Here is a 19,847-nt window from a genome sequence, read left to right on the forward strand (position 1 = left end):
CGTTGGTGACATGCTGCACACGTTGAGTCCGTGCGCTTAGAACTGCATGGATATTTCCTTGTTACATTCTTTATTATATTTGGGATACAGGTTGTCCAAAAAGCCCAAAGCAGCGACAAATAAAAACAACACAACAGCAACAACGGTGAAAAGACAGTGATAGGATGTCTTCCATTTCTATGATGGAACTAATCAAGCGGAGCGGTTAAAGTGCGAACACAGAAGTCACAGCACTTGCATACAGCGAGTCCGTCTTGTCATTTGGGAGCCTAAGTGGATTTCAGTATACTGCATGCAAAGCTTTCATTTGTCACCCCAGAGGAAATAACCAGACACATTGGCAATGGTTTTTATGTTTCTTTTTTCAATTTTTCTTGTTTTATCAGTTTCTGCCTTTACTGTACAACTCGGGGAGAAAACAAATCAAGCAAAGCATTATACATCACCTTTATCAGTAAAGTGCAGACACGCAAATTTTCTTACATTTTACATATATCATTTCAAGCTTTGTTTGACAACCATTCATGTATTATTTTTTATTATGATCACGTGATAGCTGAAATCAGATGCATTTAACCTATCATCGAAGTTGACATACAGCTGAGTAAATTTTCACTTGTCATCTTAGTCCATTCGTGATAATGGGGCTTCCATATTTTATGAAAATCTATAACGAAATGTAAATCAACTGCATGTCGTGCATTAACAATGATGGCCGTGGCCATTAAATAGGTGCGGCTGCAGTACATACAAGCTGGGCTGATGTTCAAGCATAAAAACAAAATAGTACAAAGGCCTGAAAACGCTTAAACAGTCCACAAAGGGCTGCAACTGTGCGACACGAAAGCGGCAGGTTATGCGCAAAATGTTAAATCATCGCGTCCTCCTAAAACTATTGCTTTCACCAATTTCCTAACCCTACCCTGCTTTTTTGCCATAAAAACGTGCTCCAACATTCCAATCACATTTCTACTTGCGAACACAGAAGAAAGCAAAATGATATGTACAGGGTCTTTCAATCTGCTAATAAATGTAATTAGAAACTAATTCGCAAATATAGTTGGGCACGAGAACTTATCGCGAGTTTGCAGCTAGTTAATCCTCACTTTATAAATCACTCACATTTGGTTGAAAACTTCACAATTAGCATCTGCTCAACAAGCCTTTAATGGACCGCTGTCACTGCACTTTTCCACATGCAAAACTGAATGTCATTAACACGACTGCCATAATGTGCCGAAGGGCAACGCAGCCAACACCTCGTGTGTAATTTTTTCTCTTTTGTAATGTTTTTACCAACCAAACTGATAAGCACTGTCCATTGATGTGTGATCACAATTACACTGTTCAGGTTTTAGAAAGACCCCAAACTTGCACAAACATCTGTTAATACTACGGTTAAAATAGCATGATTCATAATTAAACTTTTGCAGTTTTAAATAAAATTCTACAGATTTTGCAATGCAGTTTTGTCATCACTCAATCCAGCGGAAATCAGTTATATATTTAAGAGACAACGAATGCAAGAATGGAAATTAAGCTCCATTATCAGAATTAATACTGGCCTTACATTAAACATCTGCACATTAAACATCTGCACATATTTACTTATCAACAGCATGGCTGTCTTTTTTGCTTAAAGAAGGCAGTCCCATTTTAATTAGTTCATTGTACATATAAAACATTTAGGAATAATAATGAATTGTGTGGCTACTTTGGCAGAAGCTTGCACTAATTTTTGCAAGTCCAGTCATATTTACTGCAATTCAATTGCAAGCAAATTGTGGGTAAAATGTGACAGCGCTTTAACAACCTTCGACTGCAATTATAAAAACAAACTGCTACATTACACGCTTCTTAGAAGACCCGCACCTCAGGATTCCTTTTCATGTTAATTGACAATTCATCGCCTCGCCAAACACTGCTACATTCCTCCCTACCAGTCACTACTGATGAATCCAAAAATAAACTAAACTCACTAACAGAGCTAAGAGAACACGCCATGAATCTATTACACAGGAAATGTTGCACCCTTGGCAGCAGAGCTCTTCAGTTTCGTAACCCTGTATATGATTGTACGTCATGAGGTATTCCAGATTTACTGCTCTTTCGACATTTTCCCAGCGTTAAAACCAGTGTGGGTGGTTGTAGCGGCGACTTGCCACCGAGTGATCCCCTGCTGCGAGCCCAACGCGCGTTCTGACCAGTGTGCAGATTCTGCGCACCCGATTTGTGCAGGCGCTCCAAGCTGCGCGCTGCTGCCACATTAAAAAGTCAAGTGCAAGAACTTAGAACACCAAGTGCTATGTGAATATTACAGTTTTGGACTGTGGGGGGGCAGGAATGCACTTCTGCATGTGATCGCTCAGTGCTGCTCGCACTAACCAGGTACAGGCATTCTAGTGAACTTGCAGCAAACTACCGGCGGCAGCGTTTTGCGAGTGGCAATGTGACAAAACTGTAGTTGGTGCACTAATTGAGACCTATTACATTGATCGGCGTGGAACAGTGGGCCAAATACCCTCCAGAAAGGGTCTCTAGAGCTCCCTTGAATGGAGGCCCTTCCACCAGCAGTGGCGTGAGTGAGAAATTCGAGCGCTGCACAAAAGACCGGTATAATGCAGGAAGCCACAAAGTCCTCAGTTGGATTTCACGGACGGAACGGTAGCATGTCACAACTCCCCACTCAAAACTCATGAAAAACCCTCCGCACAAAACTACCGCTTGGAAAATCAGGTAGCGTTTCTACATGCGTTAAAGCTCAAGCCAGGTTGTCTTGACGCCTGCAACATTGGAGTTCGTCCGTAATGGCTACCCCGTAGGTCTTCCTGCCTAAAGATCCCTCTCTGGAAGAGGTTGTGGGGGGGGATACCGGAAGCGAGAACCTTGGGCTCTTGCACCAATTGGCCCGTCCGGCATTAACGACAAAGATGGCGATGGAAAATAAACGAATCGTGCTCTGGTCAGAAATATTGAAAAACAACGTAAAGACGACGACCGAGCCAGCAGTAGGATTTTTTTTCCCCCCGTTTGGCCTTTACGTGTAGAAGATGATCTCTGGGATCTGACCGTCCTCCACCGACGTGCCATTGTTGTTGCCCGCCGCGTAGCAGAACGTGAAGCAGGTCTTGCAGCCCGTAGTGGGGGACTCGTGAATCACCTTGCGGAGTCCCTTGGTGCCATAGTGCGAGTCCGGACCCTGAAATATCCACAATGCCATGCAAGCCTCAATAGAGTGCATACATATGCAAAGCAACAGACCGTGCATATATTAGCAGCGAGACCAGATTAAAATGGTTAGGGTGAGGGGCTCATTCTGCCTTTCATAGCAGCAAAGCGGCATACTAATTTCACCTTCATTAGGGGCCATGCCTACAGTAATAGCCCTGCTTCGCTCACCCACAGTGGTGCCCAGAGCTGTGATAAAAGCTAAAGCACAGTGCGATAAGCCCATCCACATCTGTCTCATTACCAACGTGCAGCGCCAACAGAGATCACATGCTGCTGCTCATGAATGCATTCACAGGATTTTTTTTTTATCAAAAGGAAAATGAACAAATTAATAATCCGGTAACAATTTCCTCACCTGTACATAAAAAAATCCTTAGAACTATGGTATTTTTCTCATTGGTAATCTATGAGTGATCTACGAGGATTAGGGCTTGTTTTATAATGACGAAGGTTAGGAAAAAATTCACTTACCCTCTAATGGTGGTAAATTATTAGTTAAATTGTACATGTGTAATGGGTTCCACGGAGGCACACACTTCAACTTGGAGGCAACACGTTTATTCTACAATCCCAACAGGGTACCGACACAGGTGGTAACTACCACTAATAACTAGACCACAATGGGGTAACTACATAACCGGGTCAGGTCAGTGACACCGACTGCCCCACGATGCCGAACGTGACGGCCGAAGAGCGAAGAGACGTAGCACCACGGGTTAATTTTAGAAGACAGCCCGGATCGGCTCTCGGTACTTCCCTTTTATGCCCCCGAGCGTGGCCTGGCTCCGCCCTCGGCCACGCCCCCTTCGATCCGACTCGAAGGTTCTGGGCCATACATCATGTGTCCCTTTCGCCACCTTTTGGCCTCCCTCATCCTGTCCTGGTCACGTGCCCTCTCGGGTTCACCTAGACTGTCACGTCCTCAACTGCCCTCTCTCTGTCTGTCACCAGAACCATGCCCCCTAGGGCCCCCTTACATGCCATACATACTCTGGTGCCAGAGAGAGGCTCTAACACGCACAGTTCCACTCTGCTCTCAGTAGCAAGCGCTAAATGCCGTAGTGACACAATATACGTCACGACACGTGTATCACACTGTACGTAGCCAACCGAGAATACTAAACTGTTTGCTCTGTAGTAAAACTTAAAAGCTTACGTTTGCTTAACATATTCTAACATTTCGATTTAAAGCTTTCGTGACTGCAATGATTCATCTTCTTTGGTTCTTTCGGAAAAGTCACGTAGAATGAGAATAAAACAATAAATTGATTTATCAATTGATTTTTCGCATTCTACGTGACTTTACCGAAAGAACCAAAGAAGATATTCTAACATGTTAAGCATAATGCCAGAGACGAAGCGTGCACGCAAGCAACAACAGAAAAAAGCAGCTCCCCGACTGCTGACACTGTCCATCAAAGCAGCCGATAATAAATCATCACGGAATACAGATGAATCACAGCAGCCATACCTTAAGGGTGGCACAGGCCGTATAGTTGACGTTGGGCAGGATCTCTATGGGTTCCTTGAACATGACACGAAAGGTGTTGGCGGAGCCATCGCAGCTGAAACCTGTGTCGTTCTGCCCCAGAACGGTGTTGCTCTCCGTGTGCAGCATCTGTGAAGGTCCACAGAATTGCATCACCAATGGCATAGCTATCAAGGGTGTTGGCAGTGCAAATAAACCAGGCCCCACTGGCCAAAGCCTAGGTGCAAGATGACGAAGTGTCGGTATTTGCAGATTGTTGGGACTCGGGATGAGCGGCCATAAAGTTCTGTAGTCAGGTGGGTGTTTGGACGCACCAAGACGACTTGGCCGATATCGTTGGACATGTGTGCGCGTGTGAAGTGCGCCAACGGACACGTAAGGGGAAAGGGGACTGATATAACATGGGGCCCCAATTAATTCCTTTCACCAGGACCCATGACAACCATACTATACGACTCATCACCACCTCTGCGAGCTCTCAGAAAAAAAGTCCTTGGAAATCACAACACATCAATCTACATTTGTTGAGCAAATTTTACTTAAAATGTTAAAAAAACTACATCTTCCAATACTTTTTTTATTTACCTGCTGTAGAGATATATCAGATCAGGGGCCGTTTTTAAATTCTGCGATACCTCAGCCACAACTGCCTGAGCTTTTGCGTTTAAATTGACATGGGTGTCTGTCGATTTTAAAGTGGCTCAAAGGCACCCACCTGGATGTTGACTTGGTAGTCTGTGGGGCCGTGGATGGAGCCATAGAGGCCAAATCCAACGACAAACACTCGCCTGTTCATGGTAAACCTGTGAAAGAAAGGGCACACTTGGTCTCTAGGAGCCCCTTTTTGACATATCATTCATCATTTGCTGTGTGTAAGTTGGTGAAAGGCAAAAGCTAATTAAGGAAATTTGCAATTGTGCAGCGGTACAGTGGGAAATTTTAGAAGTTTTAAATACTTCATTATTACTAGAGGGGATAAATCTGCTGGGTTTCAATAATTTGCAAGCCATTACAGCTGAAATTGACAGAATCCGGGCTCACATTTCGACTCAAGTGCACCTTTTGGCATCATCTGGTCGAACACCATATGAGACTAAGAAAAGCTGTCTCTGGTGTGGACCAATCAGTTTCAAGGACAATGCATAAATGATGAGAGTTGTTTATTGTTTGCATTTGACTGCAGGTATTGTGGTTAATGTTAACATGATTCCTTGCAAAAGGTGTCAGTTTTGTTGCCAGAAAAAAGGGGAAAAAACCCTATTAGTAAAAAGCTGTAAATTACGATTATTACAAACATGGTTTGATGCATGTATCGTACATGTATTATTTATATACAGAGTAAGCTAATGATTCATCCCCACAACGATTTGATGAATCACCACGATGATTAAAAAAAAATTTTCATTTGTACAATCTCATCTGTATTGTTTTTTTTTTCTCATTGTACCAGTGTCCACCACATGAGAATTGTTAACATTTGGATATCATTTGCACACCCAGTTAGCAGTCACCTTATACGGTCGCTGGTGCCACTATAGCCCCAGCGGCTCTCCACCTGCTGGAAGCGATTGATGGAGCACTCCTTCCCACGCAGGCAGCAGCGCGGCCGGTCGATATAATCAACGCGTGGTTTGGGGTTCACCGTGAAGTGCAGGAAAAGGCTGACCACTTCACGATCGGTGAGGATCCCCGACTGTGCCGGGCCTGTGTGTCAAGGTCGACAGTTAAACAAGGCCAAGGTCTTTGAGATCGCAACATGTGGCAATCATTCCCTTTTTTCCGCAAGATGGCACAGTTGCTGTTCATTCGAAACGGACCTTCAAGGTCTGCTGTTAAAGAGTATGCTTCAATATGGAATTAGGTCTTCCTTTTCGTCGCTTACCTCTGGATGCCACTCCCAGATGCCTGTCTCAGAAACCTGCCCTCCAAACTCCATTCTGTACATATCACGAAGATTTCCCAGGTGTGAAGATTTCCCATGCAAGGCATCTTTGTGAGCCGGATGACAGCCTCTTTATGCTATGTTCCCCAAAACACATTTTAGTCGGGAAATGTTATGGTTTTTGGAATTAAGGAAAACCCAGACTGGATAATATCAATCTTGATTTGAAGCTTTCGTGACTGCAGGAATCCATACTCTTTGGTTCTTTCGGTAAAGTCACGTAGGTAGAAATAAAACCAAATAGATCACGACGTTTCAATAGCAACACAAGCCATCGTCTTCAGGCGAAAATCGCGAGCAGCACGATGTCTGCTGTCTGCAGAGAGCAGCAGACATCGCGGCTATCGCGATTTCACCTCAAGACGATGGCTTGTGTTTGCTATCGAAACGTCGCGATTTATTGTTTTATTTCTACCTACGTGACTTTACCGAAAGAACCAAAGAGTATGGGTCATATCAATTTCCCTCCCACGAACCACAAATAGCTGACAGCGAGCAAAGAGACAATGAAAGTGGTTATACCAGCAGCGAACTCCTCAATTGTCATGATGGGGAAACGGATAAGGTTGAGGGCTTTTCCCAGTGCCTGCCGTTTGTTCTCGGGCGTGGAAGGCAGCTGCTGCCGCTGGCACTCCGCCTCCGACCAGCGCACAACAGCGCTGAAGAGCCGGCTCTCCCGCAGTCCCAGCGTGTCCCTCTCCAGCACGGCCACCAGTGTATCTGCACGGGGCGGCAAGGTGATGTCCTTCCAGTGTGATTCACGCACGTCCAGGGTCGGGTTAACGCACGGGGCCTTAGTGGCTGCAGCCTGGGCCTCGGAATGCGAGGGGCCCCAAAATATATATGGCGTTGAAATGGCTGAAATGCAATACACTAGCACTGTGATACATCCCAAGGGTAATTTGGTAATTAAAGCTACACCATCACGATAAATATTACGGCCAGTCATATGCTTAAGTTAATAGTTTTGTTGGTTTTAACTTCGAATTAGCTTTACAAATCATATATTCACACGCTTCACTTGTTTGGTACATGCTGTGAAATCTTCTCTAAGATTATGGAACTATCTTTCATTGGATGTCCAGTCAGAAAAATCCATGCCTCGTTTTAATTCTGTCCTGAAAATGTAGTATTTTCCATCAGGAATGCTGATTCGGAATATGGTTTATAATGATTCACTATCTAGGCAAAATATCAAGGGTTGTGATTAAGGGTTACTGGTTTAATCTGGGTTAACTTGTATTATGAACAGTTTAGTGCAATTTGGAAGATGTCTAAATGCTGTCCATTACTGTAAGGTGCCTCGGAGTTGTAAATATTTAGAGTAAATGTGATTTATTCTTACTATAAACCAATTTGTGCAACTGGTAGTTTTAATTTGAAAGGGATAATGGGCAGCTATGGTTAACAACACACATTTAATATAAACACATTAAAATAAGATAACATTTGAAATAATTGAAGGTCCTAATAAAATCTCTACACCATTGCTTAATATGTTTGTAGAAAAGTGTTGCAAAGTGTTCAATGCATTACTGACCCAGTTTGAGTGTTGATAATTGTATTCAGCGACATTTTTTGTTTTAATGTCAATTTAGATTTTTTTAAATGAAGCACACTTACATTTTTAAATACATATATTCGTAAATATCAAACAATAATCATGGTTAAATGAAGCTAATACTCTGATAGCAGCTGTAATATTTCACCCCATTAATCATGCCAGAACAAAACATGCAGAGAGCAGCACGGTCACTTACTACACATCACAAAGTCCAATGTGGCAAGATTTCATTATGATCAATCGTCAAAAATAGGCTAACGATAACGTAAATATAACTGCACTGCTCTTTCATGACGAATACATTTGGCACTGTCAATTCTGTGCAGAATGTTTCTTTCAGCACTTTGCTCTCCTGCAGGTTTTAATGCACCTGCACTACTTTAATTCGGATCCCTTGGGCTAAAAACTGTTTTTGCAAAATTCAAGATGAATGCATGACAAAAAAAACTGCATTAAAAAATTCAATATGGCTCAGATTTGCATTTAAGTTATGCCTGACATTTATATACTGTGCGATTTAGTGTCTAACATTTTTCCTATTTGCATATATAAGCAGAAATGCGAACATCAATTTATGACAATGATGCATCTGTTCTTGACTCGACCTTGTTCATTAAACCGTTCAAGCATTTTTTTTTTACCTAATTTGGTGGACAAAAACGATCAAATGGGTATCATCAAAACCATTGCAAGGATGGAATTGCTACTTTGAGATTGTACAAAAATGAGCAGTAAAATAAGATACGCTGTCACTAAGGTTATTTACACCATTAGACTATATTTAGTAATCCTGATTGAAAGAATAAAGGTGCAAACAAATGGAAGAGGTTTGAGCACCTCACAGATTTGAGTAGTAATTTTAACAAACAGTAAAAATAAATTGCACATAAAAGGCTGCAAAGCTGAACTTAAAATAGGTAAGGAGAGGGAGGCCTTCATGCAGCAGCGGATGAACACTTTGCGAATGATTTATTTTTTTATTACACTTGTTTACCCAGGCAAGCCTGGGTCTAAAGGTTTTTTTAAGGAGGATCCTGCCATGTTTTTGCAGTAGGGAGCGGCTGTGTGTAATCCAAATGCAGTAAATTGCAAATAGTGTTTCTGCAATGGAATGTTTGGCTAATACCATTTACATTGTATCGGATTTTGTTTAGCTATGGGAGGATACTGGAGAAAACTCATGGAAAACAGCAAGAGGGATAACAAACTCCGCACAGAAAGGTTCCTAGATTGGGAATTGAACCCCAGACCCTTCTTGCAGCAAGGCACAAGTGGTATCACTGTGCCACCTTGCTACCCCAGGATGATGATGAAGTATGTTGAAAAGCACGCTCATGTTTAGATTGAGCACAAGTGTACCTTTCCATAATACTTACCCTGATCAATATCTGTAAATCCTTCAGCATTTATAGCATCCGTCGTGTTTTTGTCGATATTTTCCAGACAGAGACTGGCCAGCTGAGGCTCATCAAACAGCCGGGCCTGCCATGATGCACACGCAAGGAACATTACAAGTGGGAATTCCCACTCATTTCGCACAGGTCCAGCAAGCAGGGTTGTTGTTTCAGAAAACTCTGAGATCAATCGATGGTTAACGCTGGGGATCAAGCATCACTTGCCCTCTGCAAGCTTAATAAGTGCTTCAGTAACAGCACAAACAGAACTCACTCTATCAGTCTAACTCAACTGCAATTAAACATATTCTTGGTTCTTTCAGTAAAGTCACGTAGAAGGGAAACAATAAAATAATAAAAATATAAGACAAAATTCTCACGACGTTTCGACTGCATCATCAGGTGTGAAAACCACAGAAAGAAAATTTGAAAAAAGTGGCGGTTATTTTTAACGTTAGCACCAAGGAGAGCGATTTGACAGCTTGTTTCAGATGGACGAGTCTATCTATGTTCGGAAAAGAGGAGGGGGGAGACGATAAATTAATGTATGCTGTCTGAAAGCCACCGTAAGCATGAACAATCAATTAAGACCCGAAATGGTTTATCAAATCCTTCCAATGATTGCTAAGCCAGAATCCATCTTCTCGGTTGAAATTGTCTCTGTGTTTGTATATGTGGATAGCCTCATGAACGAATCTCTCATGGTAGCCAGATGGCTTGCAAAGAACCTCCGTCTTGGAGAAGTCAATGTCATGTGAGCCTACTGAATTATAACAGTGATCTGCCACGGCCGAGGTGTTGGTCCTACCGTGTTTAAATACTTTTCCAGGAATAAGGATCATAACAAAAAACAACTCAATCCAACAAGTGATAAAAAAATTGAGCAGGCAGTAGCTGGATATGTAAACGCTAAAGATGTGCGTAGGTGATTATGAAGACATCAACCCCACATTCTAGTGCGATTTATCCAAGGTGGTCGGATGGCTCAGAGGTCATGGCACTGAGCTGGCACTGCTGAGATTCAAGGTTGAAATATTGCAGCCACCTGTGATTAAAAAAGGTGCTCAAGTTTCGTGAGATGATGGCTTCAGCTGGGTCAACAATAACGGCACGAACACAACAAATTAAACATGGTTCTGCCCTTAATTCGGCTAAATTCCAGCTCTGAAAAAGAAGATATAGGTTTGACTGTCAAGTGGCAAACATGACACTCAAACGGCAAAGTGGATGGAAAAGTGCTGCCCCCTGATGTGGACAAGTCAATTTAAGGCATTTTAAATTGCCATTTTCTAATAGTGGGGGGAATCGCATACTGTTCTACGTGAGACTTGATTACATTATTCATCTCATGCATGACACCAATAGCACAACTGGGATAAAATTGTGGAAAGGGAGCAATTTGTGTTGCTCTCAGCGATGGGAAAACACGGGGCACCTGCGTGAGAAGCATGAACGCGTTGTCTGCGCGGAGGTTCTTCTTGAGGAATTCCACGCAGTGTGCCTCTAACGCAGGAACCGCATACTTCTTGGCCGTGTACAGAGTTGTCATGACAGTTTCGGGCCCGATCTGCACCTCGTCCGAGTATAGGAACCTTCCGGAGCAACACAAAACAAAACGACAGCGGGTGATTCCCCAAGAGCATGGCCAAATCTTCACTTTTTTCTTGGCAAGTGAAGAACCAGTCTCTTGCTTTTACAAGGTCGACCTGGCAACAAAGAGCAATGGTAGCCAAGCACACCGAACACTTTAAGCCACCATCCCCCATTCAAAATAACTGCAACGGCACTAAATAAGGGTGTGGCCAAGCCCAGGGAGTTGCATGATGTGCCACACACGTAACAGAGCCCAAGTGTTTTCAGCCACATTCTCAAATATGCAATGTGCACGCGGAGCGAAATTAAGTACCCCGTTCTTGCCATGCCTATGGGCAGGTTTCAATACTGAAAATGGAGGCTAGCTTCTCACCTCCCGCAAGCACTATCTCTTTAGTAAGGGATACATTTTATTCCGCAACCAAACACCTGGTTACATTTTCAAATGTGCCAATTTCAGACATCCAATGATGAAATGGCCACACCATATGGTGTGGCCATTTCATCATTTCGGTAAATAAGACCCAGACACACAATTTACCACATCATGGCTATGGGCTAAGGCGCTGTTGTAAAAGACTACTGCCCTGCTATTGTAATATCAGAATTTCATTGTATTCACATGATAGATGGAGCAGCCCAACTACATGGTCGTAAAGTGACATATGCACTGTGTATTGGTGTAACAGTCCATAAGGCTGAAACATTATTTTAAATTACAACAGATGTAAACCTACCATATATAGTGTCATATAAATGTTAACATACTAAATTAAAACGTAATGAATAAAATCATTAACTAGAAGATGAAACCGTATTGAAGGTTGCCAAAAATCTAAGCCAACTTACTGGAAAATTTTACTTGTTCTTGATATGGAGCTTATAAATAAGCAATCATTGTATTAAATACTGCTAACAAGTGATGTTGACAAGTGTTGCAATGAAAAGGACTTTGTTTATTCACCAAGAATGAAAAGGATATTTTTCAACTAAAAAATATCCTTAATTTGTGGTACTGTGCAGCACTGCATGCTGGCACTTGACAGACATCCAACAAACACGACACACACCACGGCCATTTACGCTGGAAGCTTTCATCTCTTCTGTTCTCTCTCCACAGAGCCTTTCTGCGACTGCTCCGCAGTCTGCCCTGCAGCAGCCCTGGATGATTTTCCTTACTGCGAAGCGTCCTACAATATATATGGAATTATTAATTAAATTATTTACTTTTGGTATTACCATAATAAAAAATATCAAACAAATTGTCTTTTTTTCCTCTCCCCGAGGTGTCCAATCAAGGGAAACAATGAAACTTGATTTGTCTCTTATTTGACAAAATTCAACTTAATTGAATCATTTTGATATGTGCTACTTTATTTAATTTGTGAGGGTAAATATGAATTATATTAAATTATGTGTAATTTCTTTCCTAATTAAATGTGATATTTTGGATTCAACGGCCACTTAAATTACATTCCAATACATCTGTCATGATGTTACATGCAATGTGTTTGGTGGACCAGCTTAAAAGGCCAGGCAGGGGTCAGCGTGCTCACCGGTGGGTCAGTTTATTGTCGGCGGTTTTATTCCTGCAAGCGCCTGATAAAATATTTCTGGCATTACTGAAGCACGTCATCAGCTGTATGGTGACATTAAAGACCCCGTTTCAACACCGTTACCTAAAGTGCCGTGATAGTGAAAAGCAAAACCCCAAATATGTATAAAATGTAACTGCAACATTTGTGTAACTACAGTTACTCAATTGTATGTACGTCGAACTTCTTTCGCACCGTACGTAGCCAACCGTGCTAATGCAAACATATTTTAGGGGACCTTCTCTGAAATAATGGGCAAACAATACATCGTTATACCGAATATTTTCTAAAGGAACATACTGCAGATGAGACTGTATCCTAACCAAGTCTGCCAACATGCAATACTACATAAGCCCTTCATCTGGTCTTCTTTAATGCATTTGCAAACAACTAAAGACCACACTAAGTGTGCTACATTTGGAATGCTACATACCGAGGGAAAAAAGAGCAACATGCACACCACATTTAGGAAGCATGCTGAGGTTGGATTGGATCAATATATCAGCTATCCACCACAAAACAGAGAAACGGTTTACACCGGCTGCTACGAATAATCAACTGATAATAAATCATATTATTTGAGAGAGGGCAGCATAGTCCCACTTGAGATTACTTAATTCATATAAAAAATAGAGTCATATGACTCCGGGTGTATCGAACCCCGTGATGTATTTTTAAGTAACAAAAATAAGTGAAGTGTGACAATAACCGTTATGAATGGGGGTTTGTTTGCCTCGGGGCACGAAATAAATTGGATGTCAAGCAGCAGCTTGTGTGGCCAAATCCACCCCTTAGTGGCGAAAACTGGCAGACGCCCCCAGAACACCTTTATTCGACACCCTGCACCCGATTGTCTAGAGATACCCTCTTCTCAACGATAGGTTTCTGGGTGTATTTCGCTTCTGACGCGGCAGACAACGGATGGAACCATTGATATCCCTTAAAGAAAACACAATCAGAAAATAAATGAGAACTGCTCACAAACAACTAATGCTGTGCACGGTGGATGCACAACCTGTCAACTTCCAATTTTTTTCTCTTCTGCAAAATAAAAACCGATCGTGAAAAGGACCGTTGTGCTGTTATCTGCCACTAGCATGCTGCTAACACGCTCGCGAAATTACATTTCTCCATTGCTCCATGCACATGTGTGCGTGCGGTGCTAAAAAGAGTGCAGTAAATTCTGAGAACAAAAGGCATCAATTACTATTTAGCACCTACTCGGTGCTCGCAACGCTGTTAAATGGTACAACCCTTTCAAGAAGAAGCATGCGAAAAAGAAAAGTAAAACTGTAATGTGAGCCAGATTTTTTGTTGTTATGCTAAAGTCAACTTGCGCTGGGATTGATGATGAAAGGTGATGCGCGCACCTGCAATGAATCACTTTAAGATCCTCCCCATCGCATTGCCATTGTTTGCACTGTCCCTACACTCCGCAAAAGCCATTTACACGATTAAACAGTCGGTCATCTCAAAGCAAAGGGAGGTTTAAACAAAAAGAACCGAGAATGAAAATAAAACTGGAAAAAAATTAAGGCTGAAAATACATCTCTCTCTCTCTCAACGCGGTCTGGGTAAGGGTGGGGTGGGGGGGGCGCCGGCCGGGCCGAGTGCGTCGCGCCCCGGCCGAGCCAACCAGGAAAGCGCGAAGGCTTCCACCCGTGCTCGGCCTCAATCAGTCGCCCGCGTTTAGCATGGAAGGCGTGACGACGGTAGAACTCGACCAACCCAAGGTGTTGGAGCGCCCAACTAAACCAGAATGCGCGTTTCGTTTACAACTTTCACGCTGCGACGCACGGGGGGTGTGGTGTGGGGGGTGGCACCACCTCGGCAGCCACCAAAGCGGCCGCGGTCCGAGGCGCCGAAGCCCGCAAGGCGGTTAGGAAAAGGCGTTGGCTCCGCACACGGCTAGGCCGCAGAGACAAAAGCGATGGCGACAGGAGAAGAGAAATCCCCCCCCGCCCCGAATGCGAGGAGAGACAACCACGAGCTCACTTGAGCAGCGAGAGGAAAGCGGCAGGCTCCACGTCGGGCAGCTCGATCTCCGACGAGGTGGTGGCCATGCCGCCGTTGAACATCGCGTCGAAGACGGCGCTACCCACGGAGAGCACGAACTTGTGCGCGGGGATGCGCTGCGAGCCAAGCCCCTTGCCCACGAGGAAGTGCACGTCGCTCAGCACCTCGTTGTTGAACATGAAGGCGAAGCGCTCCTTCACCGTCGTCTTCGTGGCCTGCCAATTATACACGGGCTCCCTGTAAATGCCGGAGGCCGCGGCTGCTGCAGCGGCGGCGGCTGCGGCTGCAGCGACTGCGGCTGCTGCTCCTCCTCCTCCTGCTGCTGCTGCTCCTCCAAGAACTCCGATACCTCCTCCTGCCCCTGCAGCTGCTGCTGCTCCACCACCACCACCAGCAGCAACAACAGCAGCACCAGCACCGCCGCCGCCGCCTCCTCCTACGCCGCCGCCGCCCGGAGCGGCAGCCACGGCCGCCAGCGCGGCCGCTACCCCCGCAGCGCCCGGCGCTGCTGCTGCTGCTCCGACGGCCGGGCCGCCCGCCGCCATGTCCTCCCTCTGTCCTCGCTCCACCTCCTGCTCCCTGCCCCCTCCTCCTGCCTTTGTCTCCTCCTCTATCCCTCCTGCTCCTCCTACTCCTCACTGCCTTCCTGCCCCTCCTTCTCTCTCCATCATGCTCCTCCTCCTCTATCCCTCATTGCTCCTCCTCCTCTATCCCTCATGCTCCATCCCTCTTGCTCCTCCTCCTCTATATCTCCTCCTCCTCCACTATCCCTCATTGCTCCTCCTCTATCCCTCATTGCTCCTCCTCCTCTATCCCTCCTCCTCTATCACTCATTGCTCCTCCTCCTCTATCCCTCCTCCTCCACTATCCCTCATTGCTCCTCCTCCTCCTCTATCCCGCCTCCTCCACTATCCCTCATTGCTCCTCCTCTATCCCTCCTGTTCCTCCTCCTCTATCCCTCCTGTTCCTCCTCTATCCCTCCTCCTCCTCTATCCCTCATTGCTCATCCCCTATCCCTCATTGCTCCTCCTCCTCTATCCCTCCTGCTCCTCCTCTATCCCTCATTGCTCCTCCTCCTCTATCCCTCATTGCTCCTCCTCCTCTATCCCTCCTGCTCCTCTATCCCTCATTGCTCCTCCTCTATCCCTCATTGCTCCTCCTCTATCCCTCATTGCTCCTCCTCCTATATCCCTCATTGCTCCTCATCCTCTATCCCTCCTCTATCCCTCATCCTCCTCTATCCCTCATTGTTCCTCCTCCTCTATCCCTCATTGCTCCTCCTCCTCTATCCCTCCTCTATCCCTCATCCTCCTCTATCCCTCATTCCTCCTCTATCCCTCATTGCTCCTCCTCCTCTATCCCTCATTGCTCCTCCTCCTCTATCCCTCATGCTCCTCCTCCTCTATATCTCCTCCTCCTCTATCCCTCATTGCTCATCCTCTATCCCTCATTGTTCCTCCTCCTCTATCCCTCATTGCTCATTCTCCCTCACTCCGGCCCCCCTAAGTGTTCTCCCTCTGCATCGCTTCGGATCATCCTTCAGACCTCCACACCCTCCCCCTACCCTCCTTTGTCTGCTCCCTCCACTCTCCCCTTTAGCCCAGGGGTAGGTAACCTGCGGCTCTTTAAGGACCATCTTCTACGAACATGCATGGCGGCTCTTGAAATATTGACGGTTTTTCTTAACCGAATTTGGAGAAAATGGCTGTAATTTGGGTTGCGAACTCCTGACATATTCTCCACACCTGTCGACCCCTCCTCAGTGCCTACCTTATTACATACCAATTCAGACCTTATTGGTCACCCCGTGTCCTTATAAGTATCAACGTTCATCCCGTAAAGTCCCGTCACTTGGGAGAAACACAAACAAATAGACAATTTTTTTTTACCCGGTATTGAAACGGCTGTACGCCATATGGACCTGAAAACTCAATTTCCCTGTACAAGAATACGGGTAAACCATATGGGTTGACACGGTATGTATAAAATTTTGATTTAAAGCTTTCGTGACTGCAGTGATTCATATTCTTGGTTTTTTCGGTACAGTCACGTTGAAGGGAAACAATAAAATAATAAAATATATTTGATTGTTTTATATATTATTATTTTATTGTTTCCCTTCAACGTGACTTTACCGAAAGAACCAAGAATACGGTATGTATTATCACTCTGTCTTTTCCTATACTCCTCACTCCCTCTTAGAACCCATCCTCCCTTCTCTTTCTCTGCTCCCTCCTTCTCCCTGTCTCTCCCTCCTCCCTGAGTCCTTCCCTTCTCATTCTCTTCCCGTAGTCCATGAGCCCAGAGTGGATATTTCCCTTGTTGGGACCACCTCGGGTGGCATACATTTAGTGGCTCAATTTTTTTTATGTGGCCAAAGCAGCGAATGATGTAATAACAGTTTGAGCTGAGTGGGTTATCAAGTAATTTACTCTTATTAGCCCATCAAAATTTTAGCTGTACATATAAAGACATGACGCTTCTAGGGACAAATAACACTTGTTTTCTTACCCCTGCGGTCACTGCGGAAGGATCTGTCAGTCAGATCGGTCTGTTTAGCCATGAATGCTTCCGCATTAAAAATGCCATAGTTGAATATATACGGTATAAGCAAAGGCTAACATAAAGTAACTCCAAGCTGCTTAGCCATAGTCATTTCAATGGGCAGCTAAGAGTAGTCTGTGAAGCCTTCATAGCTGTACCATAGAAACTTTCATTTATAAACTAGCCTTTTGCCCGTCCAAGGACAGGTGTATTGCAGTAAATCTGAAACTTGCAAGCGAAAATCAGACCGCGACGTGATATTCATTGCATCCATTCGTGTGCAATTTGTAAGGGCGCGGTGACACAGACCTATTTCATTTAAAGGTTATAATCCCTCGTTCATCATGACGTCCTTTTTACTTTGATGTCTCAACAACAGCGTTACGGAGATCACGTGATGTAAGGGTTCTGCCTTTGTAGTGAGGGTTGTAAGTTCATAGTTCATTTATTTGGTATAGCCCTGTGAGCCATTCGGCTCTTGAATCGGGTGCAACCGCAACAAACAAAAAACATGAACAAGAAAACATCTTAAAGTGATTATGTGACTGTGCAAACAGAAAATACAGGAAAAAATATAAAAAATATTCCTGAAATAGCACCGTACACCAACGCTGTGTGCAAAAATGCCAGTGGGATGCAAGTCAAATAACAACAACAACCACAAGACAACTAAGATTAAGGCCATCAGTCTAACTCCATAAGTGACGCCGAGGAGGTGGGAGGAGGCGCCTCGCCCCCTCCATGTGGAGTGACGTCAGCCGCTAATTATTATTAATGGTGGGGGGGGAGTGTCCATTTGGAGGACGTCACCTGTTCATGATTATTAATGAGGGGGACTGTTCGATGTGGAGTGACGTCACCTGCTCATGATTATTAATGAAGGGTGGGGGGGTGTCCATTTGGAGGACGTCACCTGCTCATGAATATTAATGAGGGGGGCTGGTCGATGTGGAGTGACGTCACGAGCGTTAAGGACAGACATTATTGGGTGATTATAGTAGGTATAAGGAATACTACATGGGTAACGTTTGAGTAGTTATCAATCCTCTCCATATGTATGCACTTCTCAGTAAATTATGTGTTTAATGAAACTATTAACTTTGACTAAAATGACAAGCGTTTTAAACTTATCTGATCTTAGAATATAAGATGTTATGTAGTGAGGGCCAATTTTAATCGCTAACCCAAATTATGGTTGGCCTTAAACAAAAATATAAAATAATCAATACATTTATGGATAGATACGCTGTTTTATTGTGTTACTTAAACAAACACCTTAATTTATTTTTATAATGATGACTTATTCACTCAATTAACTTTAAAACTTAAACCACTTATTTACATGGATTAACTTCATAAGCAGATGATATCTCATTGTGGAAAACTATTTTCGTGCAAGGGAAATGTGGGTTGAAACAAATATATTCAAGTGTGGATAAAAAAACACCCACGCAATTAATCAGCGAGAATATTAGCAATGAATCCAGTGACTTGTGGGGAGTGATATCTGAATATTTCCAGAGTTCCCAACTTTGCCAGCATGCACTAATATGGTGAAGTATGGTCAAACCCCAACCAATAACAGTGGATTGACAAAGGGCTTGAAATGATAATTTATCAACAAAATAAACACCAATACAGTGCAAGGTCTTTGAATTTTCAAACTGAGAGCTGTAAATTTGACATACAGTATTTCATACATTTCAATGGTTCAATGCTGACATGATACCATCCCCTTTAAACACCATGCTACACATTAGAAGGAGTGGTCTCCCCTAAACCGCATACGCATAAACCTTGGCAGATGCGGATACCTGATGCACAAATAGAAAATTTAAAACTTTCCATTGTGTGACTGTGCTCATCCAGAACAGACCATACAACATGCCTGATCCACAAATACGAAGGAGACATTACAGTGATACACTCCGTTGCTCCTTACGCAGTTATCTGGCTTGACCACCTGTATGTGAAATTGCCATACGAAAGAAACAGCCATACGAATGAAAAAAATAGACTTACTCTCATTTATAGGTAGTGACATCGCGTGATGTCACCGTGTAATGCAGGCCCTAGAGGCACGGCGTGCGATGTATTGACATCGCAGACACCACTTGGATGTGGGTGGAGTACCGGCCCTAGAGGGGCTCGGTGAGCGCTGACTGACAGCGCTGGATGGCACCACGCTTGGCTTGCAGTGCCGACCCCTACAGGATAGGGTGTGCAAGTGCCGGCCATGGAAATGGGATGACTAAGGGCCGTGGAATTCTGGTTGACCCCAGAGGACACGTGACCGGTTAAGTCTACACAGGGGTCCCAAGTGGGGGCTAGGGGTGGTCACGTGTTAGGGTCTAGATCCTGCTTGAGGATTCTGGAAGGTGGGCGTGGCTAAGGGCGGAGTCAGCCACGCCACAGAGGATATAAGCCGGGTCCCCAAGAGGGACCGGCGCTGTTGTTCATCCTGAAGAAACTTTCGTCT

The 19,847-nt window shown here is 44.2% G+C and overlaps 1 protein-coding gene across 1 annotated transcript; it reads right to left on the minus strand.

Moving 5' to 3' along the window:
* Positions 1-53: 53 nt before the first annotated feature.
* Positions 54-15,401, minus strand: LOC116941943 (BTB/POZ domain-containing protein 2). Its single transcript, XM_032953352.2, has 8 exons — positions 14,804-15,401; positions 11,056-11,212; positions 9,603-9,708; positions 7,185-7,382; positions 6,232-6,424; positions 5,436-5,523; positions 4,703-4,849; positions 54-3,199 (listed from the first exon to the last, which is right to left on the minus strand). Exons 1-8 carry the CDS (start codon positions 15,367-15,369, stop codon positions 3,038-3,040), a joined length of 1,617 nt encoding a protein of 538 aa, XP_032809243.1. The 5' UTR covers positions 15,370-15,401; the 3' UTR covers positions 54-3,037.
* Between the last annotated feature and the right edge of the window lie 4,446 nt (positions 15,402-19,847).

This window comes from Petromyzon marinus, chromosome 13 (genome assembly GCF_048934315.1).
Source record: "Petromyzon marinus isolate PM22_M1 ecotype Great Lakes invasive population chromosome 13, UKy_Petmar_22M1.pri1.0, whole genome shotgun sequence".
Lineage (NCBI taxonomy): Eukaryota > Metazoa > Chordata > Hyperoartia > Petromyzontiformes > Petromyzontidae > Petromyzon > Petromyzon marinus.

What these genes read in the sequence shown, in the direction of transcription:
- LOC116941943 (XM_032953352.2), bottom strand. Translation starts at nt 15,369, where the DNA reads ATGGCGGCGGGCGGCCCGGCCGTCGGAGCAGCAGCAGCAGCGCCGGGC. An exon ending in CGTTCATGCTTCTCACGCAG is followed by an intron (nt 9,709 to 11,055) that starts GTGCCCCGTGTT and finishes GCATCATGGCAG; the next exon opens with GCCCGGCTGTTTGATGAGCC. An exon ending in ACTACCAAGTCAACATCCAG is followed by an intron (nt 4,850 to 5,435) that starts GTGGGTGCCTTT and finishes GGACCTTCACAG; the next exon opens with ATGCTGCACACGGAGAGCAA.